General features: G+C 27.6%; 2 protein-coding genes across 7 annotated transcripts in view; both read left to right on the top strand.

Annotated features, from left to right (window-relative positions):
• The first annotated feature begins 607 nt into the window (after nucleotides 1-607).
• On the top strand, nucleotides 608-9,213 carry LOC105257853 (mitochondrial pyruvate carrier 4). Of its 2 annotated transcripts, none has more exons than XM_011268753.3 (5): nucleotides 608-753; nucleotides 3,228-3,632; nucleotides 6,378-6,418; nucleotides 7,383-7,579; nucleotides 8,649-9,213. In XM_011268753.3, exons 2-5 carry the CDS (start codon nucleotides 3,548-3,550, stop codon nucleotides 8,704-8,706), a joined length of 381 nt encoding a protein of 126 aa, XP_011267055.1. In that variant the 5' UTR covers nucleotides 608-753; nucleotides 3,228-3,547; the 3' UTR covers nucleotides 8,707-9,213. The 2 variants fall into 2 exon arrangements, with proteins under 2 accessions (XP_011267055.1, XP_011267056.1); XM_011268754.3 differs by having other exon boundaries at nucleotides 639-748.
• Nucleotides 9,214-13,265: 4,052 nt separating this feature from the next.
• Nucleotides 13,266-26,833, top strand: part of LOC105257855 (synapse-associated protein of 47 kDa) — a 149,201-nt gene continuing 135,633 nt past the window's right edge. For 4 of the 5 annotated variants that reach the window (XM_025413810.1, XM_025413821.1, XM_025413798.1 and 1 more), the window contains exons 1-3: nucleotides 13,266-13,658; nucleotides 20,320-20,526; nucleotides 21,811-21,896. In XM_025413810.1, coding sequence (XP_025269595.1) covers nucleotides 13,513-13,658; nucleotides 20,320-20,526; nucleotides 21,811-21,896 — 439 coding nt within the window. In that variant the 5' untranslated portion in view covers nucleotides 13,266-13,512. The remainder of the gene's footprint in view (nucleotides 13,659-20,319; nucleotides 20,527-21,810; nucleotides 21,897-26,833) is intronic. The other variant, XM_025413802.1, reaches the window with a different exon arrangement.

The raw sequence follows: 26,833 nt of genomic DNA, 5'->3' as shown, positions 1-26,833 counted from the left end.
TCACATATATACTGTATATATAGAATTTTTTCATACATATATCACTTTAATGTCCGTTCGCTTCATCAAAAATTCGCATTTATTGGGGACAGACTGTATAGGGTTAATTTTACAAAATGATGTACTGTATATATATTTATAATGTATTGCGACCACAAATTAAGCGAATTACTTAAAAAAAAAAGAAAAAAAAATATCACAACTAATCAGCTGTACCATCAGTTATATATTTTAATCCTCATTTTTTGAAATCTTCTATTTGTATGTTTTGACAATTACTTTGTATTGTATATTTTAATTATTATTATAAATATATATTGATCGGTAATGATAAAAATTATAGTTATATTAATTATATTATGTTTGTAACATACATGTATATAATTATATTAATTATAATATGTTTATAAAGTCCATATGTGTTTTTTGTGATGCCGATACACATTATACAATAATTTAAGCTGTTTTAAATCATTAACTATGTAAGACATTTTCTTGGATATTTTCCAAAACTATAGTTATACTTTTTCAAATCATATGATCAATGCGGAACAAATACCTTTGTTTTATTAATAGAAAATTTAACCGTCGTAAGAGACGATTTGGCGAACATCCGAGTATCCGATTCGAAACTCTCGGCCAATGTCAGTAAGAGCAAGGTCTTCTGCAAGATCACTCCTTGAAGTATCTCTAGTCACATTTAATATATTTCATACAGATAACTCAGCTATACTTACATCAAGGACATGTACAGTAAATATTTTGTTTATATGTGTTTTATTCTGTATTTCTTATATGATGAAAATATTTTGCAATATTTATGCTCCCAACGAGCGAACGTTTGGAAAAGAAAGACTTTGAAGAGAAGTATTGTTGTCTTTATCCGGCAGTAGATTTATCTGTGCAAATTAGAATGTTTATATTTTTTATTTTGTCTTTTTAAAAATAAGTTTTAAAAATAAGTCCCTAACATAACTTATGGAAGACAGTAGGAAAAGATAATTCTAAGATTTTGTAAATTGTTTCATATATTTATTTTAATTTATTTTTAATTAATTCGAAATAAACAAAAATGATAGTGATATATATATATATTAACAAATTGAAAAAGAAAGATTCTTTGAAAATTAAACTTTGAGAACCGATGACAAAACTACACTTTACAATTAATTTTATAGGTGGAATTTATTTAGAATTAATAGAATTTTAATGTGAAGCTTACAATTAGTTACAAAAATATGTGTTGGAAATGTAATAAATGATAATTTCCAAATTGAACAAAAAAATTATCGTTAAAAGAACATTTGGTGATATTTTTAGAATATCACGTGTGTAAAAGTTAATCTTTGATGCTTGTTTGCTATAATTGGAGAGCTTACTGACTTCTTGCACTATCTTATCATGTCATTCCATTAATTTTTAATAGATTATGTTCTAATTATATATATATATATATATATATATATATATATATATATATATATTGTAACAAACTATAAGCTTTATAAATGGATGATAAAAAAAGATTTATTAATAAAACAAAACATATAATTTGAAAAGAAACGAACTTAAGGAATCAAGTATCAATAGTACAAATCTTGAAAATTTTTGAAACTAAATTAAAAATATGCAGGCAAATATCCGAAATTTTAGATAGCAGTTGGGTTACGAAAAATAATAGAATTTTCCATAAATAAGTAAAAAGTGTACCAATTATTTTTCCAGAAATAAATAAAAATATACCAATGAAAAAACCACTGTAGATACGAAAAGAAATCGATCGAATTCAAACGATAAAAACACAGAAAGATAATACGTGTCGCACGTTAAACGGTAATGAAATTAAAGAATTAAAGATGTCTACGAATGCGAAATTCCAAAATAAATAAACATGATATTTCTGACCTAGAGATAAACGTTGTCTATTCGAATTTTGAAATGGTAATCATTTGATTAATAATCGACAAATAAGAAAAATACAACAATTTAATATCATCTTGCAAATTGAGATTAAATTTTTTTAACGATATATATTTTTAAACTTCTTGTAAAATTGGACATTTCATCGAGAATTTGGAGCTCTCAGTCAAAATTGTGAAAATGTTATTATATTAATTTTAGGACAGTAATTACTGGGCTTTGAATAATAATACAATTTCTTTTTAATATCATTATCTAATATTGGCACACCTATTTTTTACGAAAAATAATTTTTTAAATTATTATTTATTATTAATTTTTTAAATAAATAAAAAATTATTTACGAAAATATAGTTCTTAAATTATCAATTTTTAAAGAAATTTTTAATTAAAAAAATATAATTTGGAAAATTAACTCTATTATAAATTTCTATCAATTTACTAATATCTACAAATTATTTCTATTAATTTTTAAATTGCTTTTTTACTATATTTTTTAAAAATGAAAAATTTTTCAAAAAAATTAAATTCTTCACAGAATTGATTTCTCGTTTATGCATACAAACGATACGAATTTTCGCGTCCATTTTCTCGTTTTTACTAATTTTTATACATTATTTCTATTAATTTCCAAGATGCTTTTTTAACTATACTTTTTACTAATTTCAAAAATTAAATTTTTCAAGAAATTGATCTCTCGTTTATGCGTACATACGAATTTTTGCGTCCGTTTTTCACGTTCCTAATTTTCCATAGTGGGCGCCAATTAAGCGACACCCTGAATATATGTATGTACGCGCCAGACACTTTAAATTTAAACTATCGCGAGCTATGAAATCTGCGACTCTGTGTATCACTTGGAAAATTAGGAACATGAAAATGGACGCAAAATCGTATCGTTCGTATCGTTTGTATGCATAAACGAGAGATCAATATTTTGGAGCATTTAATTTTTTTTGAAAAATTTTTCATTTTTAAAATTAATAAAAAATATACTAAAACAGGAAAACACCTTGAAAATTAATAGAAATAATTTATAGAAATTAGTAAATTAGTAATTTATAGAAATTAATAAGCTAAAAACGAGGAAATGAACGCGAAAATTCATATCATCTGTATGCATGAATAAGAGATCAATTTTTTGGAGCATTTAATTTTTTTGAAAAATTTTTCATTTTTAAAATTAGTAAAAGATATAGTAAAAAAGCACTTTAAAAATTAATAGAAATAATTTCTAGAAATTAGTAAATTAATAGAAATTTATAATTAGAATTAATTTTCCAAATTATATTAATTTTTTTAAAAAGAAGGCGCCAATTAAACGACACCCTGTATACACGCGCGCAAATCCATCGTCGACGGTGAGAAAGGGAGGGGGAAGAGAGAGAGAGAGAAAGAGAGGAGGGAGGAGGAACCAGCAGGGATTCGAGACGAGGTCGAGGGAGGCAGCGAGATCGCGCGAGCGTCATCGCGACCAATCGGCGCACTTTGCGCCTCTCGGCCACAGCGTGCGGATTGCGTTGTCATTGATTCTCGGTCGCGTGGAAATTTCACGATCATCCGATTTTTCACGACCAAGTTATCGATCCGCGTATCTCTCGTATTCGAGGAGACCATCGATCGAGCCATGTCGGTAATCTACAGGAATTCGATGAACGCCATCGGCAAGTTCGTGCCCGAAGGACTGCAGCCTCTGTGGAAACATCCAGCTGGTCAGTACAGTGATCGATCAGGTGGCACGTGTGCCTGGGTGCGAGAGAGAAAGAGAGAAACGGAGCGAGAGAGAGAGAGAGAAAGAGAGAAATGAAGAGTGACGTGTGTTTACTGAATAATAAATAATATTTCCCTCTCTTGGAGATTGCGTTCAAATCGCCCACCCTGTATATCTTTGTTATTTCTTCGATCGATCTCGGGGCGACGATTGGTGATTTTTTTTTTAATTTCCGCGCAAAGTGTGTTCTTTTTTTTCCCTCGCAAAATAATAATAGACGCGGAAAGGTTGCTCTGATTAATCGGCGATTTTATCCTCGAGCTTATCCTCATCGATCAGAAACGCAAATGTTTCTTCCCGCATCTTATTATCGCGTAAGACTTGCGTAAGATCGTAAAAGGCGACACTCGCGTACAATTGCCTTTCCCCAAGGTCGCGTTCCTAAATTAGGTCTTGCATATCTCGCTGTGGATTTTAATAAATTTCACGTCGCGCGAGTTAACTTTCTACGCACGTCATTCATGCGAATTCACATTTTCCATTACGAATTTTATCCCATACAGCACGGAAAATTGCAGCAATATTGCAGAAATATTGTAATGTTACAACAAAATATTAATAATATTGCTGCAATATTCTGTGTAGCGATTAATACAACAATAATAATTGTAATTTTATTGTAATGTTACAATATTAATAATAACAAATTGTAATGTAAACATATTACAAATACAACATATAACAAATGTAACAATATTAATAATAACAAATTGTATAAATAAATATATATATATAAAATAATAATATTAATATTAATATTAAATTAATATATATTAATAACAAAATTTAATAACAAATAAATATTAATAATATTGCTACAATATTCTGTTTGTAGCCTTCTGCAATTTGTTATTAATAATATATTTATTTATACATTAATTTAATATTAATATTAATATTATTATATATATATATATATATATATATATTTATATATTAATATTATATATTAATATTTATATATAATATTATATATGTTTATATAATATTTATATGTATATATTAATATTTATATATTAATATTAATATTATTATTTTATATATTAATTTGTTATTAATAATATTAATAATATTGCTGCAATATTCTGTGCTGTATGGGATCGATTTTACCAAGGATTTTACGATATTATCAACCTGAAGAGTACTCGAAAACGTTTGATATCAAGATATAAGGGTGCTTGAAAATATTTAAGTGAAGATACGAAGATATTTAATATATATCCACGATATCAGATTCAGTGTACAATTCACAGATATTAATTATAAATTTATTATTAATACAGATGGAGTAGCAATAATACTAATTGATGGAAGATATTATTTGTATGAAAAGGAGATAGATTAGATTGTAGATGTAGATAGATTAAATTAGATTAAAGTTAAATTAAGTAAATTAAGATTAAATTGGAGGAATGGAAATTGCATTTTTTTTAAACATGCACTTCATGAAGTCACGAATCCACGATTTGATATTTCATGTTCACTTGTTCTATTTTCCGCCAAAATGTTGGCAAAACGGTCGCACCTTCACCGAATTACAACATGAATGAAGGCAAGGCCGTTGCGCAGCTTCGGGCTTGTGCTAAAGCTATTCTCTAACGAATTTACTCGCGCTATTAGAGCGGAAGCTCGGATAAATAGAGCGAATAGGGTCGATCAGCTCGCGAAAATGTGTTGTCGCATTGATTATCAATGGCTGTTTAATTCCTGGAAAAATATGGAAAAGGTTGGAGATTTTTAAGGATTACCCTTGTCCCTGAAAGAATCAAGGAATTCTTGTGGAATTTTACCGGGACAAGTTTTTTAAGAAATTTCTTTCTTTAAAGAGAATTTAAAAAAGAAATTTTAAGAATTAAAAGAAATTTCTTAAGAAATTCCCAGAGGGTTAAAGTTTTCTGAATATTTTTAAAAGAAATTTAAAAGAATTAAAAAGATTTTTTGTAAAAAATTCCTAAGATCGCAATAAATTAAAAGATAAGGATTCTTTCCTTTTGATAATTTCGTTATTACAATTGTAAATGATGACAATTGCAAATTATTTATGTGTTTAAAATATATTATATTTATATTTTTAATGTCTTAATAAAATATTAAATATACAGTACTTATTCTTTATTGTAATCTTTAGTGACAAAAAAAATGAAAATATAATGCAAATGAAAAAATGTTTATCTCTATTTAATTTTTTTTAACAGTCATTTTATTTTTAAGTTTAATATTTGAAAACATTAGAAAACGTATATAATAATGAATTCTGCTTTAAAAAATTGTACCAGAAAATTTTTAAATATTCTCTTTATCTGGAATTTCGAATAAAATATTTAAAAAATATTTAAAAAATATTTAAAAAAATATTTGAAATATTTAAAAATATTTAAAAAATCAGGAAATATTAAGGAAATTTTTTTACACAAGATTTGAGTGTGGATATCTATTATTACATTTATATGGAATATTATGGAATATTATAGATATATTTTTCTACATTTATTTATTTTATTTATCTTTTATTTTAAACTAAAATAGCTTTACGAGAATCTTTAAAGAATTGTATGCAAGAGATAATTGAGAGGAAAATGTGTTGCAGGCATGAAACATTTAGCTAATGCACTGTAGATTATAAGAGCGTCATAATATTCGTCATAATATTCTTCGTAATTTATGTTAATTACCATATCCTTTTTAGGTCCGCAGACCATCTTCTTTTGGGCACCAGTCTTCAAATGGGTCAGTAAAAATGTCTATCTTTTTAATATATCAATTTTATTGACTCGTTGTAATAAATTAACTAATAAACATCGAGATAATCTAAATTTAAACAGTATTACATTACAACAGTGCATTGCACACATTATTAACAGTGTTATATAAATATAAATTATTGTGATTTTCGAATAATACTTCAATTTTTTTTCTTTCAGTCTTTAAAAAAATTTATTCTCTAATTTGATTTAAAAAAAGTGTTACAAGAATGTCGTATGATTGAATAATGCTATGCCTGCATATGATTAATATACCAATCTTGCTTTTGCAAGGCAATTGCATAATGTAATGTTGGAAAGACATATATATCTACCAGAAATAAATCTAAATGCTGTGTTTATTCATACTGTAACGATTTCTTTTATAATTTGATAATTTTATAACAATTGTAAAAAATATATATTATATATTTAAATATAAAATTGTATATATTATATATTAAAGTCTCTCTCTTCTCTCTAATATATAATACAAAATAAAATAATATATAATTTATTACATAAAACAAGTATTTTATTTTTGAATGAAAATATGCGTTTTATTAATATTCAATCTTGTTGAACATTTTATTTCAATGACGAATGACATTTCATAAAATGTCGCGATAAATTAAAATAATATAAATGTAAAACTTGACACATCAACTGTGAGTCAGATTATTCGATTGCCGCGTCTCGCTATTTATATCTGTACACATTGATAACTTTGTGATAAAAATAATTCTTATTTATGTGCATTTTCCAATTTGTAAAAAAACAAAAATAAATAAAATTCAAAGGGAAACGCGATCAAACTCAAAACGAATACGCTACATCATAATGCTTAAGGTTCGCTATTTTTTTGAAAGTAAAATAAAAATGCAATAAAAAAAATAAAATTATAAAAAAATGAATAAAAAAAATATTATTCAAATTATTCTTTTCTGCAGGGGCTCGTAGTTGCCGGTCTTGGTGATCTGCGAAGACCAGCGGAAAAGATCTCCGTCAGTCAATCTGGTGCTTTGGGGATCACGGGGTTGATCTGGACCAGATATTCCTTAGTTATTATCCCAAGAAATTGGGGTCTCTTTAGTGTTAATCTCTTTGTCGCGTTTACGGCTATATACCAAATAACGAGAGCCTTAAGGTGAGTAAACGTAATATCTCGACACATTTTCGCTATCTGTAAATGTTTGATAAATTCGCCTTCCTTGAAATCTCTGTTTCGGGAGTTTCATATTAAGCACTATAAAAGTTTTATACAAGTAGAGAGATGTAAAAAAAAATCGATTTTTTTTCTAATAGGAAACAAACGTTGAAGAAAAAACATGTTTTTCATTATAAAAATAAATTTCTTTTTCATTATTTTTTTAAATATAATATTATTCTTCTTCATATTTTGTTGTTAATTCGAAAGTTCTTATATTTTTAATTTATCTTTTTTCAAAAGTTTAACGAATTAATAAGTCTTTTGCAGCAAATTATATCAAACACGCCCATGATTCGGATAATTTTTAATTAAATACATAACAAAAAAAATTTTTATTATGCATCTAATTAAAAATTATTCGAATCGTATTTGATATCACTTTAATCTCTCCCAACAATCGTATTAAAATTATTTTCGAAAAAAAATAAATCGAAAACTTTAGCTTTTTTTATTATATTAAAATAATGATTAAAATAATTTAAAAAAATTTTTTAAAATTACAAATTGTGTCTTTATATCTAATAAAAATATTTATATAATTAAAAATAATAATTACATCACTAAAAAATTTAGAAAATTAAAAACAATGAAATAATTAACTTGCAAATATTAAACAGTTAAAAAAAATTTGAAAAAAATAGCTTGTATAAAAATCGTATCATAAAGATCGTATTTTATAAAGATTTTATAAAGCTTTTTTTTATTTACATCTCTAATAGATATCATGTTTTTTGAACACTTTTTATTATTCCTGATTCGTTTTCATCTTTTAATAAGTCTTATATATGTAGAAATGAGATTATTCTCGATTATTTTTACACGTTTCTGTAAAACTTTTAGCTCTGCTGAAGGAATTAATTAAATAAGCGAATCTTTGCCAACTTTTTGTTTTCTTTGTATTTCGTTTGCTCGTAACTTCTTGCATTATTTATATTGTTTAATGTCACAGAACACGTGTTTCAATATCGTTTACTTCTTATTCTGATGGAATCAATATTTGTTTCAGGTATCAATATCAACAAGCACCTCTGGAGGATGCAAAGGCAACTTCATCAGCTCACTGATGATAAATATACTAGATATACATTCCTAGGGGACGAAACTAAGAACATATTTATTTCTTCGTGTTTTGCGAAACGTTCACGTTATTATTTAAGTGGTTGAAACGGGTAGAGTAGTGTATCTGACCAATATATCTTAATGTCGAACAAGAAAATGGAAAGATAATCGTCAAGTTATATTTAAACTTTTTAAAACCATATATACGTATATACACTAGCGGATCCTGACAACGATAATGGGAGGGAGGAGGGGGTTCTGCAAAATTATTTGATTTAATATTTTTGATTTCATGCTTAGCTTTATTTTTCTTTACGTATACTTTTTAAGCGGATTCAGCAAAATTAATTTCTTTTAATTTGCAAGAGGGGGTTTTAATCCCCACTCCCTCTTAGGATCCGCCGTGCGTATATACAGGGTGGTCCTGAACGTTCCACCTAGACTTTGAGATCTTATAGGAAATTTAATTCTGAACAAAAAATTTCCTATAAACATGGGTCGAAAAATCCTTCTTGAAGAAGTGATCGCTCAAAAACCTCTGATGAAGGAAGAGCAAAAAGTGAAAAGAAAATGAAATAAAAAGAAAATGAAACTAAATAAATTTCTTGAAAAAAACGATAAAAATAAAAAATAAAAATCTTTTTCTTTTATGAAAATAAAATTTTTTTTTAACTAACTTATTTTATTTTCATAAAAGAAAAAGATTTTTATTTTTTATTTTTATCGTTTTTTTCAAGAAATTTATTTAGTTTCATTTTCTTTTCACTTTTTGCTCTTTCTTCAGAGGTTTTTGAGCGATAACTTCTTAAGGAAGCATTTTTCGACCCATGTTTATACGAAATTTTTTGTTCAGAATTAAATTTCCTATAAGATCTCAAAATCTCTGGCTAGAACGTTTGGGGCCACCCTGTGTAGATATACATATATAGAGTGCGTATATATATATATATATATATATATATATATATATATATACATATATATAATATATAATTGCGTCTCAAGACACAGATCTGTCAGCGATCAGGCGTTATAGACACATAATTATTTTTAAATTATTTCTAAATAGGGCGAATTAAAATATCGCCTGGAATAACGGAAAAGGACAATATTCTAAAATCTAAAAAAAAATATCTAAATTGATCTGAAGTAAAAATCTGACATCTGATTAACGTTTAATTGGCATCGTTTTCGTTACAAGTTTTACGTAATGTCGATTAAGTTTTTTGGGTGCCAAACTGTGATACGTATGACTTGGTCTTAATATTACGTGATAAATCAATATTGTACGGTTAGATTAAGTATAACCACGATCGACCGAAGTCTTGCCAAGTCTCACAAGTAACGGACATTGCAAATTCGACCACCATCGTGTTACCACATACTATTGGTCTCATCGATTGTACATACATACACGTGTCCTCGACCGTCACGCATCACGTGCGTCTTATCTCGCGACATAAGGTGCTTCCGCACGACATATCGACGCTACACGATAATTTAGAGGCGAGCGGATGAATGTACAAATGTGTAAATCTCACTTATTATTGTTGTAACTGCCTCGCTCTGATCAGTTGAAATAAATTACGGATATTTTTAATATCATTGTGTTCTGAAATGTGTAGCGAGCTATCGCACAAGTTTAGCACGACATGCGTTAAACTTGTAAAATATTGAATTGCAAGTATTGGATAACGGTAAGTTGTTAGACGTTTGTTGATGTTTCCGCTCTTATCACACCTTTTAAGTCGTAAAAGGATCGCGTGCTAGATATGCTTTAATGACAGGAATAATGCCCGTTAACGTCTATTTATGTCTTCTGAACGTTGAACATACAGATATTTCACCTCACCGATCAAGGTAGACATTATTCTGTTTGATTAATGTATTCTATGACGCTTCCGCGACGACAATCTCATGGATACAATAAAGATTCCGATTCAATAATTCTAAAGTTTATAAATTTGTATCATTAATCATTTTGTAATATCAATTTTTACAAAATTTAAGCTCTAGATCGAGATATGGATATGAGTTGGTGGTTATCGGTATATTATTTATACGTATGTTAATAATTTATTATTCGTCTTGTGACAAAATTAGAATTGGAACTCTTTGATTTAGAAAATGAAAATTTGTTTTCATAAAATATAATATAATCATATATATAATCATAGCGATAATGATTTTTGAAATTTTATAATATAATCATATATATAATCATAGCGATAATGATTTTTGATCATATATATATATAATGTAAAGCAAATTATTACATTATTGCATTATTGTTATTAGTTATTAAATTAAATTTTTTTAATAAAAAGGAATATCGGATTAGGAATAAAGGATTTCAAAATTTACTTTTAAAGATTATCTTTATGAAAAAAATTCAAATATATATTTTATTTATATATTTATTTTTATATTTTTTATGTTGAAAAAAATAAATGATTTATTTTTACTATATATCAAGATATGATATATACATATATATATATATAATATATACAGAATGTGCCAAAGTTTTTTAAATGATTAAATTTTCTTAGTATATTCTATGAAAAATAAAAAGTATATATAAATATTGATTTACAAGAATCATAAGTTATTCATTTGTAATTAAAATTAATTTTTTGATTATTAATTTATCGTGCATTTATTATCATGTTATTGAAAAAAATATATTTAATTATATGTTTCAATATCATATCATTTTTTAATAGAAATTTGACATTGTTGAGAGATTGAATTTTAATACTTTATGGATTTCATGTTTACCTTGTTTTAACTTATATGAATGCCAAACTATTAATTTCCTCTTATTTATTTAATAATGTCATATAATTAAAAAGATATATTAGTTATATAAAATTATATATTTTCTTCTACACATTTTATATATACTTACGCCACGTATATATACATATATATTTATATATACAATATGATTACATATGGGCTTTATTTCTGGAATTAACAGCTCGTATATGTTTAATATATTTTTATTACAATTTTCTAATAAAATGTTTTCGAACTAATATTTATACATATAACATTTTTTTCTTGCTTTTCCATAAAACATACAGACAAAATTTGATCATTTAATTTTGGAACTTTCTGTATATACAGAGTGTTTCAGACCACCCGTACCACCCATTTAAAAACTAAAGAAGTGGTTATTTCAAAAAAGTAATAAAACATTTTTTTTATAAATCAGGTGCGCTCTATCGAATGGTGATATTTTCAACTTCTGGTTCCGGCCGGAAATAGGTGATTCAGATCGGAAGTGCATTTTTTAAATGGAACTCCCTATTTTTCATTGCATATTCTTGTAGCTTACCTCGAGAGCTTTTCAAAACATTATAATAAATTATTTTTCCATGAAGTACTTTTCCATTTGTGAGACTTGAAATCATTTCTGAATTTTACATAAAATATTTTGTAAAATATTCATTTTTCGATTATTTTATCTTAATACTTTTATGTACAAAATAATGAGAGGAATCAATTGATGTAAAGAAAACATACAGTTGTTTTTAAGAAAAAATATGGAACTATTAATTGCAAATTACATATCTTTTCTTAGAAACAATTATGTGTTTTCTTTACACCAATTGATACCTCTCATTATTTTGTACATAAAAGTAAAATAATCAAGGTAAAATAATCAAAAAATGAATATTTTACAAGATATTTTATCGTTTATGTAAAATTAAGAAATAATTTCAAGCCTCGTAATTCGAAAAGTACTTTATGGAAAAATAATTTATTATAGTGTTTTGGAAAGTTCTCGAGGTAAGCTACAAGAATATGTAATCAAAAATAGGGGGTTCCATTTAAAAAAATGCATTTCCGGTCTGAATCGCCTATTTCCGGCCGGAGCCAGAAGTTGAAAATATCACCATTCGACAGAGCGCACTCGATTTATAAAGAAAATGTTTTTACTTTTTTGAAATAACCACTTCTCTAATTTTTAAATGAATGGTACGCGTGGTCTGAAACACCCTGTATACTCTGAATATTATTTAGTATAAGAAATACATACTCTATACATGTCAATATATCTCTATTATCATCCATAATAAAAGCGATCAAATTTTAATCGGCAGAATTATGTATATATTACATGCATATATTAAATACAGCTCTCGTTAAATTTCGCTTTTTGTGTTTACGAAATGTTAAATTTTCCAGCAGAGTCATCTTGAATACCAGAATCTGCCTTCGACTCGAAATCGAAATTATCATCAATCATTCCAAGATCCGAAAAAATCACGCGACACATCATCGCCCCTCGCGAATATTATCCCCGCAGCATTGTTATTCCATCGCAGCAACATTGCAATATTACCGCAATATCGCTGCAATGTAACAACAACGGTCTCCTCGACGGTTGTTACTCCTCGCGAGATGTAATTGACGCTCGGAAAGTCGGCGGGGCGCGCGCGCGAATCGATGAGCGGCGCGGCTCTAGTTCGCCGAGCGGCCGCGCAAGGCCGCGCCGCCCGGCGCCACCGTCGCCGCCGCCGGACGGTGCGCCGTGCGAGCTGCGCGGCGCGCACGTGCGACTTACGCAGTTCGTGGTTGCGCTGTCGCGAGGGCGGACGAGATAACGCCGTATCTCCGTCACTCCGGTCCCGCGAGGGCTTCGGCGATATTCGCGTTCGATTCCGCCGAGTACTCGAGCGAGAAACGTCGAGAGGAAGCGGGGGAAAGCGAGAGAGGGATATAAATCTACCGGGGAGGAAGAGAGATCGAGAGGGAGAGGTGCAAACTCCAGGAGCGAGCTCGTTGACGTACGTCGCAAGATGTTTTCCGGCTTGACGAATCAGGTGTCCAATTGGATGGGGAAGAAGCCCGAGAACGGCGGCGAGGAGACGGCCGAGCAGAAGCCTCCGGTCGCCTCCCCGGAAGCCGAGAGCGCCGTGGATCTCGAGAAAAAGAACAACACCAGGTACGCCGTCCCCTGTTATCTACCATAACCTGCGCTATCATTGCTCCGAAACGGTTCCAGTCCGTTGACCCGTCCCGCGAAATGTCAGCCGCGCGAGATCGATCCTCTCGAGCCGGATTACGTTGACAGGCTACAGCATCCTTCGAACGAGAGATGCGCGAAGCTCGACTCCCGATTTTCACGAAAAATCGTCAATTGGCGCGTTTCAATCATTGCGAGCGAAGTGAGTCGCTTTCGAGATTCGATCTCTCGGCAGAGATCGCGAGCTGGCATGAAAGGTACCCTTAGAGTGGATTTTCACTTGACGCTCATTTTTAGCGTCGAAAGACATCATGTGATCGAAAAATGACGAATTGGTATCTTTATTTTTAGTCGCATGATGTTTTTTGACGCTAAAAAACGAGTGTCAAGTGAAAATCCATCCTTAGGGTGGGTTTTCACTTAACGCTCGACGCTCATTTTTAGCGTCGAAAGACATCATGTGATCGAAAAATGACGAATTGGTATCTTTATTTTTAGTCGCATGATGTTTTTTGACATTAAAAAACGAGTGTCAAGTGAAAATCCTCCCTTAGGGTGGATTTTCACTTCACGCTCGACGCTTATTTTTCAGCGTCGAGAGACACGACGTGACTGAAAATAAAGATACCAATTTGACAGTTCTTTGATCGTACGTCTTTTGACGCTGGAAAATGAGCGTCGAGCGCCAAATGAAAATTTGCCTTAAACTTTTCGTCTCTCAATCGCCGTTGAAAAGCGGTGGATGCATTCTCGAGATTAGATCAATAACGCTCGCGACTTACGTAAAGAGTAGCGCGACCGATATCTCAGATTATTCCTCGTGCATTATTTCGTGAAATTTTCCTTCTTAGAAATGCAGAGAAATTCTACGATCATTTTTTATTTTTTTTTTTTACCTCAGGAAATGGGAAGTTCGAATTTTAACGTCTCTTGTCATATTTTTAGATGTAAGTTGCAATAGCATATACGTCTAATTGTAACAAACGTAGTTTCTCACACACGTAACAATCCTGAGACTCATACTCGTTATAATATACAGAGTGTCCCGAATTTAAATGTCAAGACTTCGGAAGCGTGGATAATCGATAAATTATGAAAAAGGGATTTTTTTTCCTATAGATTTGCTTGTTTTTCATTTTGAAGAAAATTGTAAAACGAAAAGTTTTCACTTTTTCACTTATTTATTTATATTTTTATTTATATTTATTTATATTTTTTCACTTATTTCTTTATATTTATTTCTTTTTCGTTACTGCCTTAATGAAAGTATTATTCAAACGTACATAACCATTACACTCTCAAGTCAAGTAAAAGCAAAATAAGGTAAACAGGATATGACAATAGTTCTGCATTGTTGTGCATTTATTTACAATTTTACTTTAGGAGGATTTTAATTCACTCTCTTTTTTTTAATTCCATGTCGAACAACTTTTATCTCACGGCACTTTTCGAAAAACTTGATAATTTGTTTGTTGTTTTACATTTTTTTAGAAAACTTTTTCGTTTGTTCTTTTTTTCGATTTCTTCGAAACGAAGCAAAAACGAACAAATTTCTAAAAGATTTTTTCTCTTCGATCCCTCTTGCACTCTCAAAGTCGACATTTAAATTCGGCACACCTTATGTATCTTTCCAATGTTAATTGTCTCGTTGGACTTTAATTGCCAACTTATAATTTTACGGTTGTGTAGAATAATTATGAGACATGATTTTTAGGTCCATAAAATATTTGATGATGCTGTGATATAAAGTAAACTTTATTTCTATTAATACGTGTGCGTAGTTAATTTCATAGTTTGATGCATATTTAAAAGCATTCACGGTGTAATATGCGTTGACGCATATTAATAGTCGTTGTATATATTATACAGATCGTTGTATATATTATACAGGGTGGCCCCGACCAGACTTCCAACCAGATTTTGAGATTTTATAGGAAATTTAATTCTGAATAAAAAATTTTGTATAAACATGGGTCGAAAAATGCTTCCTTAAGAAGTAATCGCTCAAAAACCTCTGATGAAGGAAGAGCAAAAAGTGAAAAGAAAATGAAATAAACAGAAAATGAAATGAAAAGAAAATGAAATAAACAGAAACTAAATAAATTTCTTGAAAAAAAATTTCTTGATAAAAATAAAAAATAAAAATCTTTTTCTTTTATGAAAATAAAATAAAAGTTAGTTAAAAAAAATTATTTTATAAAGTAAACTCTATTTAAAATTAATCGAAGAATGTGGTTTTGTTAAAATTTTATTTCTACAAAGCTTAGTTTACGAATTTTCAATCACTTATAATTCGAAAATTAGTGCCTCGACATTTTTTTTTGTTGAGGAAAAATCGTCTTCAGATGATCCCAGGAATCTGTCTTTGAAAGATTTATTATGAGTTTTGAGACACCCTGTATATTTATTTTGTGAATAGTACAAATTTTGAAAAATTAAAATTTTAAAAAATAAAATACACACAAATAGAAATATAATAAATCAGATTCAGGAATTTTTTTTTAGATGTTTCGATCCTCGACTAAAGTATTTTTTATTGAAACTACAATTTTATACAATTTAACTGACCATTTAATATTGATACATCCTTATATTTTTATTGAAGAAGATTTATTTGAAGATCGAAATATCTAAGAATTTTGTTTATTATTTTTTATTATTATTTATTTTAATCCAGTTTTAAAAATTTCCGAGTTTGTCCTATTACAATGTAAGATAAATATATCCCCAGTTTGCTCCTTTTCGAATTAAATTTCGAGAAAAAATATTACCTCGAACTGTAATAAAAAATTTTCTAATTTTTCGAGAAATTCTCCTTTTTTTCGTATTTTAAATAACAAATCAATAATGACTCAAAGAATGGAATGTGTTTCTCAGACGATAATATCATACATAACACACATGTGGCCTTCGTAATAAGCAACAATAAAATGTTCGTATGCCATTCTGTGATTTTTCAACGACACCGCAACGTCGAAACGATCCTTTGTTTATCGCGAATTGATGCGTGCGTCGCGAATGTAGTACCTGTCAAATGTCAATACACAAAGCGACTCGTGCATTTGCGCGAAATCAACGTCCGCGTGTTCGACGTTCACCTGGCGAATACACTGGAATTTACGAAATGGAAACCGCGATGTGCGTGTTCGGTAATAATGACGTTCGTTCGCACGTGACGTTATCGAGTTTTGTTCGCGATAGAAATTTAATCGAAACTATGTCATATAAATGGAGTTTTTATATTTATTATTTTATTATTTTATTATTATTTTATTATTATTTTTTTTATATTTATTATTTTATTATTATTTTATTATTATTATTATTTTTATATTTATTATTTTATTATTTTATTATTATTTTATTATTATTATTTTTTTATATTTATTATTTTATTATTATTTTATTATTATTATTTTTTATATTTATTATTTTATTATTTTATTATTATTGTAATTCAGAATGCTATTCCTATTTCCTGAAAAATTAAGAATTCTCAGGGATTTCTTTTATATATGAAAAAAATCAGGTAATTATGAAATTTTACTGATGTTCAGGGATATTAAAAAAAATTCTTTCGTTGACAATTTTGCTCCCACATTGTAAACAATCAGCAAATCAAATAAATTAAATTTTTAAAAAATTTTGAACATTGTAAATATATATCTGTCTTTTTGTTTAAATAGTTTTTGTTTACACAATTTTTGTTTACATAATTTCTGTTTACAAAAATTTCCGTACATAATTTAACGTCTTGAAATGTCAAATTAATGAATATACAGTACATGTCATTTATTGTAATTTTTAGTGATAAAAGAATGAAAATATTGTAAAAGTGAAAAATGTCCATCTTATGCGTGCTATTTAGTTTTTCTTTAATATATTTACAAACTTAAAAACGCTCTGCGTTTTCTTCCTTGTATGAATAAAAATGTATACACAATATACAATGTGTATACAATAAAAAAAAATTATTTTAAAAAGTTGCACTAAAAAAGTTTTTAAAATATATATTTTCTTTATTGAAATTTTGGACAAAGATCAGGGAATTTTCGCGGAATTTCTTTATGAAAATTAACTAGACATCCTGTCTAATTTCTTAAAAAAAAATATTTGTGTTTAAAATAAGTATCTGCACATTATCACTTATTATTATATAATTAAATTATTTATACATCATTATATGTACCAATTAAATTATATTATTGTGAGTTTATGTCTCGTAATGCATTTCGGAATTCTCATTAATATATTCCGGAGATTCATAAGCATAATTAGTACCGCTGAGGATTTTGTCTCGCGTTGCTGCAAGTCTTTTGTGTAATAATTAGTCGCTTTGCTATAAGACGATGCATGTAAATCACATTCATGTTCCTCCGAGATTGTAAACTTTTGGCCGAGTAAGAAAGTTTTTAAACGAGACAAACTTTTATATCCCTGAATTTTGGGAAACGATTAAAAGGATCGCGTTTGTAATTCTATCTAAGCTATTGCGCTTTAATTTGATTTCCTCGCGTTAATCGATCGATTTTATATGTCTATTTGTGATTTTTATTGTATTTTCTTTTTTTTTAAATATTATCAGACGTACATTTTACAATATTCTTGAAACGGAAATGACATTATACAAACAGATTATGTTTATTCGGTCTCATTGTTTACATTATTATTAAGATTGCATGAGATATCAATCTTGATATTGTTTTGTCTTGTGAAATTTAAGAAAAGCTTAAAATAATATTTTTGATTTTCTTAAAATAACATCAAAACTAAAATTGTCAAGATTATTGATTTTGTCCAAATTATCGGATTTAAAAAAAGTTTAAGATTTAATAAGATATGTATATTTGTGAATTAAAAAAAAATATATGAACTTAAAAAATTTATTTAATAAATTAAAACACTTGCATTAATAAATTTCGAAACTATTATAATAATAAATTAAATATAATAAATAAATTAAATAATAATATAATATTTTAGACAATTATTTAGCTACACAAAACTTTGCATGCAGCACATATATGCAGTTCTTAGTATGTGTGTAAATTGCATTTGCATTCTAGCATCATTGTGTGCAATTACCTTTTCAGAAAAAATAATACATAATATATTATTTTGGAAAATAAATAAATGGCAAATAGTAATTATCTTATAAATTATTATACATTATGAAGCTTATGTTACATATTATTTTAAACAATCGTTTAGTATTAGATAAAAATTAGTAATAAAATCGAGACAAAATACAAGACGACATTTTTCTTACAAAAACTCAAGATGTAAGTTCTCAAAAAATTTTCAATATCAATAGAATATTTGATGAATATCTTATCTTGAGTATTGTGCAATTTTAATTATTACAAGGAGTCGCATTATCATTTTACAATTTTAATTAATATTATTATTTTACATTATTCCGTTATCTCGAACCCCTTTAAGAACTCAATTTTTTGCTTAAATATACGGTGGTGTGAAAAGCGTACGTATTTTCCATTAAAGTCGCGAATACCAAGATTAGTTTTGATATTCTCTTGTCTTGTCTTGAATTTCAATATCAAGATTTTTAATTAGTTATCAAGACAATACCAAGACTAAGATTATTACTATCAAGATTATTAGTCTTGTCAAGATTATTGATTCTCAAAAAAACTAAAATATTTATATTTGTAAATGAAAAAATCTCTCTCTCTTATCACTATATACGAATTTAAAAAAATTTTATTCAATAAAAACATTTATACTGATAAATTTAAAAACATTTAATATTAATACAATATAACATTTTTATAAATTAGAAATCAAACTCGCAAATTTTAGACATTAAAAAGCATTTCACTCAGGAATTGGTGTGCCTTTAAAGATTTACTTTGTAATCTGGTTTTATTTTTTGACATAGTCGGAGTTTCTATTGAGAAAAGTCTTTCTACTGGCACAGACGAGACAATTGAACTTAAAATGTCTCGAGCCATTTTTGACAATGTGGAATAAATATGAACCTGATTGTTTTACCACTCCAAAATATTTATATCTGCACATTCCTTTGGAGCCTGTAAATAGTTATTAATTTCTGTTTTCCATGAAATAGTAAATGTTTTCTTAAGTAAATAGACGGCATTTATATCGATTACATATTAATAATTATAATTAAAATATAATACAATAGTAATAATTATTTCAAATTATATTACAAAAATTGTTAAATATTATTTAAATACTTTTTTAATATTAGATAAAAAATTGTTAATAAAATCGAGACAAGACAATACAAGATTTTTGCTACCAATATTTACTCAAGACCAAGATTTAAATTTTTCAAAATTTTCAATATCAATACAATATTTTTACGAATATTTTAAATTATATTACAAAAATTGTTAAATATTATTTAAATAATTTTTTTAATATTAGATAAAAAATTGTTAATAAAATCAAGACAAGACAATACAAGACGAGATTTTTGCTACCAATATTCACTCAAGACCAAGATTTAAATTTTTCAAAATATTCAATACAATATTTTTACGAATATTGTCTTGGGTCTTGTGCAACCCTAGTCGCGAAATTCCTTTTATCCAGAATTTCCGACGAGATTTTGTGAAACGTCAGATTTAAAACGATCTTTTCTCTTGTCTGGCAGTCCGAAGGGCAATAAATTGGAAATGTTCGCCGGAGTAAAGAATCAAATGTCCGGTTGGTTGAGTGGCGGTATACCTGGATTAAGCCGCGGCGCCGGAGGCGGCGAGGGTGAGGCTCCACCGTCAGCTGAGACAGAAGAGAGCCAGGTGCCCCAGGAGAGCCAGGCTCCCGTTGCTGAACAAGTAAAGGATGATGACGCAAGCAGGTAGTTGTGTATTTCTTAAATCTTTGTTAAACTTTTACACGCACTTTTTAATATCACCTTTTCATCATTCATTTTTTAATTAATCTGCGAGACAATAAGATACGATCGGAAAATCTCTAGTAATATTTTTCATATTTTTGTCGCGAAAAATATTTTCGCAATCTTAAGTCGATCAAAACTGAGAAGATTAAAGTGCGAAAATATCAGAAATGCGTGTTTTTAACTCTACTTTCCGGATATTAATTTTTTTTATGGACATTCAATTTTTCTTCCTATGTTGACTTTAAGGGAGTGTACATTGAAAATGATTAAACTTTTTTTACTTAAAAAAAAGCTTTTTTTACTTAAATAATTTTCTCAAACTATTTTGAATTTTATAAAAGGATATTTAAATAAAAAAAATATTTAACATATAAAAATGGTTAAAAAGAAATTTTCGATATATTTTCTTATAAAATTATATTTTCCAAACTTTATGTGCCTTTTTCTTGGATATTGATTTAATTATTATTATTATTTGTTTAATGTGTATCTGTTCAACAATAAAAAATGTAAAATTTTTTGATTATTTGAGTCAAATTCTAATCAATCTCTAATTATTATATTTAAAATCTCTAATTATTAAATTTAAAATAAAAAATTTGAAAATGAAAAAATTATGATATTTGATGGTTTGATTAAAAAATAACTAATCTTATCGAAACGATTGAATTATCATATTGACTTTATTCAAATTCTAATTACAATTCGAAAGAAAAACTTATTTAAAAAAGAGCATTGATCAGAATTATATGATAATTATATGAATATAATAGTTATATAATAGTTATATAATAGTTATATGAATGAAAAAAAATTTTTTAAAATTATTTGAATGCATCAATCCAATGAAATGGTTTTTTAAATCTATTTAATACTAATAAATAAATTATGATTTGGTCGTTCAGAAAAAGGAGCATAATATATAAACATACACAAGTAACTCTGACATATTTTACAATCGCATTTACTCCTTTAAAGTCGCATGTATGACAATGTTATATTCGATATGAAACTTTTCATAAAATTTATCGTGATATAATTCGAGAAATCACAATTTCAAAAATCTAAATGTATTTTTGTAAGAAAAAAATCACGTCATTTACCGCAATACTTGTATAATACTTGATTATTGAAAGATGTTTACTTTTATAAAACTGAAGCTTTCGAAATCCAATATTTCACTTGCGACGATCCAACACTGTTATCGGATAAAAAGCGGAATTCACGGAGAAAATATTTTCACAGTGCAACCGGTGGAGCGGACAGCGGTCCCGCGAGTTTAGAGGGCACCCCGACCGACGACAAAAATGGACAACAGGCTTTTGGTGCCGGTAAGTCTCGTTATATTATTGTATGGAAGTATTGTTCGACGAGAGGCATTACTTTCAACGCCATTTATGTACATTGTTTCGCTACATTAAAGCGTCTTATGTATTTTTCATTGAGATCATCTTTACTTCTACAGGGTGGCCCCAACGTACCAGCCAGATTTTGAGATCTTATAGGAAATTTAATTCTGAAGAAAAAATTTCCTATAAACAAGGATCGAAAAATGCTTCCTTAAGAAGTGATCGCTCAAAAACCTCTGATGAAGGAAGAGCAAAAAGTGAAAAGAAAATGAAATAAAAAGAAAATGAAATTAAATAAATTTCTTGAAAAAAAAACGATAAAAATAAAAAATAAAAATCTTTTTCTTTTATCAAAATAAAATAATTTTTTTTTTAACTAACTTTATTTTATTTTCATAAAAGAAAAAGATTTTTATTTTTAATTTTTATCGTTTTTTTCAAGAAATTTATTTAGTTTCATTTTCTTTTTATTTTATTTTCTTTTCACCTTTTGCTCTTCCTTCATCAAAGGTTTTTGAGCGATAACTTCTTAAGGAAGCATTTTTCGACCCATGTTTATACGAAATTTTTTGTTCAGAATTAAATTTCCTATAAGATCTCAAAGTCTGGATGGAACGTTCGGGGCCACCCTGTATATTTTTCATTGAGATCATCTTTACTTCTATACATGTAAAAAAGAATTCTTAGAGAGCTCTTTGTATTTGGAATAAACAAGGAATTTTCATGGAATCAAAAAAAATTCTTTCTTTGAATTTTGCTTTCAATTTCATTGGGTCAACATGCAAAGCAAATTATACATTTAAAATATATTATAAATATGTATCTATTTTTGTTTACATATTCAATGACTGAATGAAATATTCAATATACATATTATATATATACATATTTAATAATATTGTAGTATTTGACAATGATAGAAAAGAAATAATTTTATGCAAGCGGAAAAGAATTATATTTGACAAAAATTCAGTACATTTACATTTTAATAATTTTAGTAAATATAATTATAATTACTTAATAAATATAATTTAATAAATTTAATAAATATAATTATTTAATAAATATAATTATAAATTTAATAAACTTAGACGTTCTGTGTTTTTTCCTTTGTACGAGTAAAAAACATAAAAAATGCATAAAAAAATATAAAAATTATTTTAGAAAGTTGCAGCAGGAAATGTTTAAAGAAAATATTTTCTTTATCTAGAATTTTAAACAAAATATCTGGAAGATCAAGGAATTTTCAGGAAATTTTTGAGGATAGTTACTCTCTGTTGTAAGTTGTCTTTAGGTAGATAAAATTGAAAGAGCGTTTTCATCGAATAACTTTGCGTTATTTTCAAATGTTGACCTTATCCTTCACCTTTCGTGACACCGCGTACGCTCGTTGGCTCGGGATTGACTGTAATATTTAATGAAAAAGCATTCGCGCGAAAATTGTACTTAATTTCAGTTGCAATTTTCGGGCGTTCTCGCTGTGTCAGGGAAAAATTGATTCTTTATTCTGCGTTTACTTTGAAAATTATGCTAGTATTAAAGTTTTAATTAAATTTTCGTCTGTAAATATATTATATAAGAGATGCTATGAAGAAATTATATTTGTGTAAAAGTGATATTAAGGCTGATATCCATCACACGAATTTTTTTTTTTTTTTACGGTGTGAATAGAAAATTGATAATAAAATTCGTAGTATTTTCAGACGCTAAAATCAATTTAAAAAATTGCAAGAATGCGAAAAGAAAGGTTGATTACATGTTATGCGTCTCGTGCATTTCAGTATCCGCTCGTGTTTGATCGCTTATTCCCACTATTCTACAATAGAGATTTGATTTCCTGGACGGCTCTGCGAAGCAATATACATATTCATTGGTAAAATAGCTAACGGCAGCATTTCACGCTTTACAAGCACGAAATTTAGCATACATTCATAAGAGTAATGCGATTAAGCAGTGAGCTATTATCGATTTGAATTGCACGTAGTATTAATTGTTGTTAACAGTTCCGTCAATCTATGTAATCAACGCATTTGAATGGATTTGCAATTCTATTTCTAAAAACAGATTTTTAACAGATTTTTTTTATTTAAATTTTTAGAACGAATATATAATTTTAAACGGTATTTGAAAAAAAATCGTCGGTCTAATCTTATAAAAAGATTTCCTGAAAATCAAGGTTGGCAAAAAACTTGTTTTTTTTTTATTTTAAAGAAAAAAACATTGTTTTTTTGTTTGTTTAGAACAATGTTTTTTGTTTTATTCGTGTTTTTAAGTAAAGTAAAAAAAACATGTTACGTGTTGTTTTAAACAAAAAAAGCATGTTTTAAACAAGCAAAAAAACACTTAATAGCTTTGATCTGTATAAATATTTAAATTTAAATTCTTTTGCTAGCGTTAAACTGTAAATAACGTTGCCAAAATTGACAACGCTATTAAAAATATAAATAATAAAATAAAAATGATAAGATGGGTATTATTTTAGCAGAATATTTATTTTTGGAGAAAAAAAACTCTAGTTAATAATATTTAATATATAATACTTTGATTCCTTTCCTATTCTTATTAAGTAACCTCATGCTTAACTCTCAACATAAATTATAAATAAAAGAAAAATAAAAAATCTCAATTTTTCTTTTTAAAAGAAGAACTTTTTTTTTAGAACTACTGACCTGCTATGAGTTATGTACTATTAATTTAAAATGCTAAAATGTAAAATGTAAAGTCAGTCAATATCTTCTAAGTAATCTTTATTGTATTAATTGTTATTTAATATCCAAAAATAAATATTCTGCTAAAATAATATCCATCTTATCATTTTTATTTTATTATTTATATTTTTATATCTATATGTTACATAAATATAGATAAAAAACTAAAAACACTAAAACAAAAACTTTTTTGCAATATACACATCTTAGTTTTTGTTTTCGATTTTTTTTACAATTTCTTTTCCAAATAATTATATATTTTATTTGCGATATTTTAAATGATTCTAAACAGTAGTTTAAAACAGTTTAAAACAAAAATGTTTAAAACAGTGTCCATTGTTTTAAACAAGTTTTAAACACATTGTTTAAAACATGCCAACCCTGCTGAAAATTCTCTATTCTATTGGATATTTTTGTTCAAAGTTTCAAGTAAAGAAAACATTTTAAAGATTTCTTAATGTAACTTTTTAAAATAAGTTTTCTGTTGTATGCGTTTTTTAATATTTCTTTTCATTCGTATAAAGAAAAAATGCAGAATCTTTTAAAAGTTGATAATTATACTGAAATAAACTGAATATAAATAAACTGAATAGTTTTTATAAGATCATTTTTCAGAACATTTTTTTATTTGCATAACATTTTCATTTTTTTATTACTAGAGATAAAGTTACAATAAAAAATAAAAAAATATATACTACATAATTCAATATTTCGTTAAGACATTGAATATGTAAAAAAATATAGATAGTTGCATTTATAATATACTTTAAGCACACATAATTTGATTTGCTGATTTTAATTATAATATAATAAAATTATCAAAAAATGAATTTAAAAAAAATTTTTTTAGTCCCAGTAAAAGTTTATGAGAATTCCCTGATTTTTTTCATGTACAAAAGAGAAATTTCTGAAAATTTTCGATTTTCCAGAAGTTGACTTCATAATCACGTTTGTCTTCATTATTTTTGCGTGCATTAATTCGTTTTAGTATTTTTAGATTAACATGTAGGAACACGATATTCTTTTTGTAATATCGTAAATATTTTATCATTAAACCAACCTCTAGATATTCGAGTCGACAAATAATGATTCTCTTTGAAAGAGGACGCTTTGTTATGAAGCACTGTGTTTCTGAAGCGTTTGTATATAGGGTGTCCAAAAAGTCCCGGACCGGTCGAATATTTCATAAACTATGCACTTTAGAAAGAAATGTTTCAGACAAAAGTTGTATGGCTTCAAGAGGGCCATCAGATAGTAGCAATGATTTGGCATGGGAGAGTCATTTGAAAGTCACGTGATTGGTGTAAGGAAAACACATAGTTGTTTTAAAAAAAATATGTAATTATTAATTGCAAATTACATATTTTTTTCTTAAAAACAACTATGTTTTTTCTTTACACCAATTGATTCCTCTCATTATTTTGTACATAAAATTATTAGGTAAGATAATCGAAAAATGAATATTTTACTAGATATTTTATGGTTTATGCAAAATTAAGAAATGATTTCAAGCCTCATAAGTCGAAAAGTACTCAATGAAGAAATACTTTATTATAGTGTTTTGGAAAGCTCTCGGGATAAGTTACATGAATATGTAATAAAAAATAAGGGGTTTAATTTAAAAAATTGACGGTGATCTTCACGTGATTTTCAAATGACTCTCCCCTGTCAAATCATTGCCACTATCTGATGGCCCCCTTCAATCCATACAACTTTTGTCTGAAACATTTCTTTCTAAAGTGCATAGTTTGAAATATTCGACCGGTCCGGGACTTTTGGGACACTCTGTATATTCTCAATATTAAACAAGTTATTTCTTTCTCCATTGGAAATACATTATTATGTCGACGGATCTTATCATTTCCCTTACATCATGTAATTTCTCGCGTAATGCAAACGTACTTTCTTCCATCGTACTTCTGAAAATTTTCGTAGAATTATAACGAGAGTGCAGTGACGTGAGAGGAAATGAGTTAGCACATGTTGAGTAATAAAATGTCACGCAAAGTGTTTGGGGAAACGAGAAATATTATGAGTGAAATATTTTTGAAATCTTAACGCGACACATGCATTTCGATTCATGAATGAAATATGCTTAAATTTGTCCGAATCGGGAAAAGTATTGTCTCATAAGCAAGCTTTTTGACAAAGTGCATTCTGGGAATTTTTCAAGAGTAAGTGGTAAAGTAAAAGCAACGGTGAGAAAATTTT

Source organism: Camponotus floridanus, unplaced genomic scaffold (genome assembly GCF_003227725.1).
Source record: "Camponotus floridanus strain SB8 unplaced genomic scaffold, Cflo_v7.5 scaffold11, whole genome shotgun sequence".
Taxonomy (NCBI): Eukaryota; Metazoa; Arthropoda; class Insecta; order Hymenoptera; family Formicidae; genus Camponotus; species Camponotus floridanus.
This window is presented reverse-complemented; position numbering and strand designations above follow the sequence as displayed.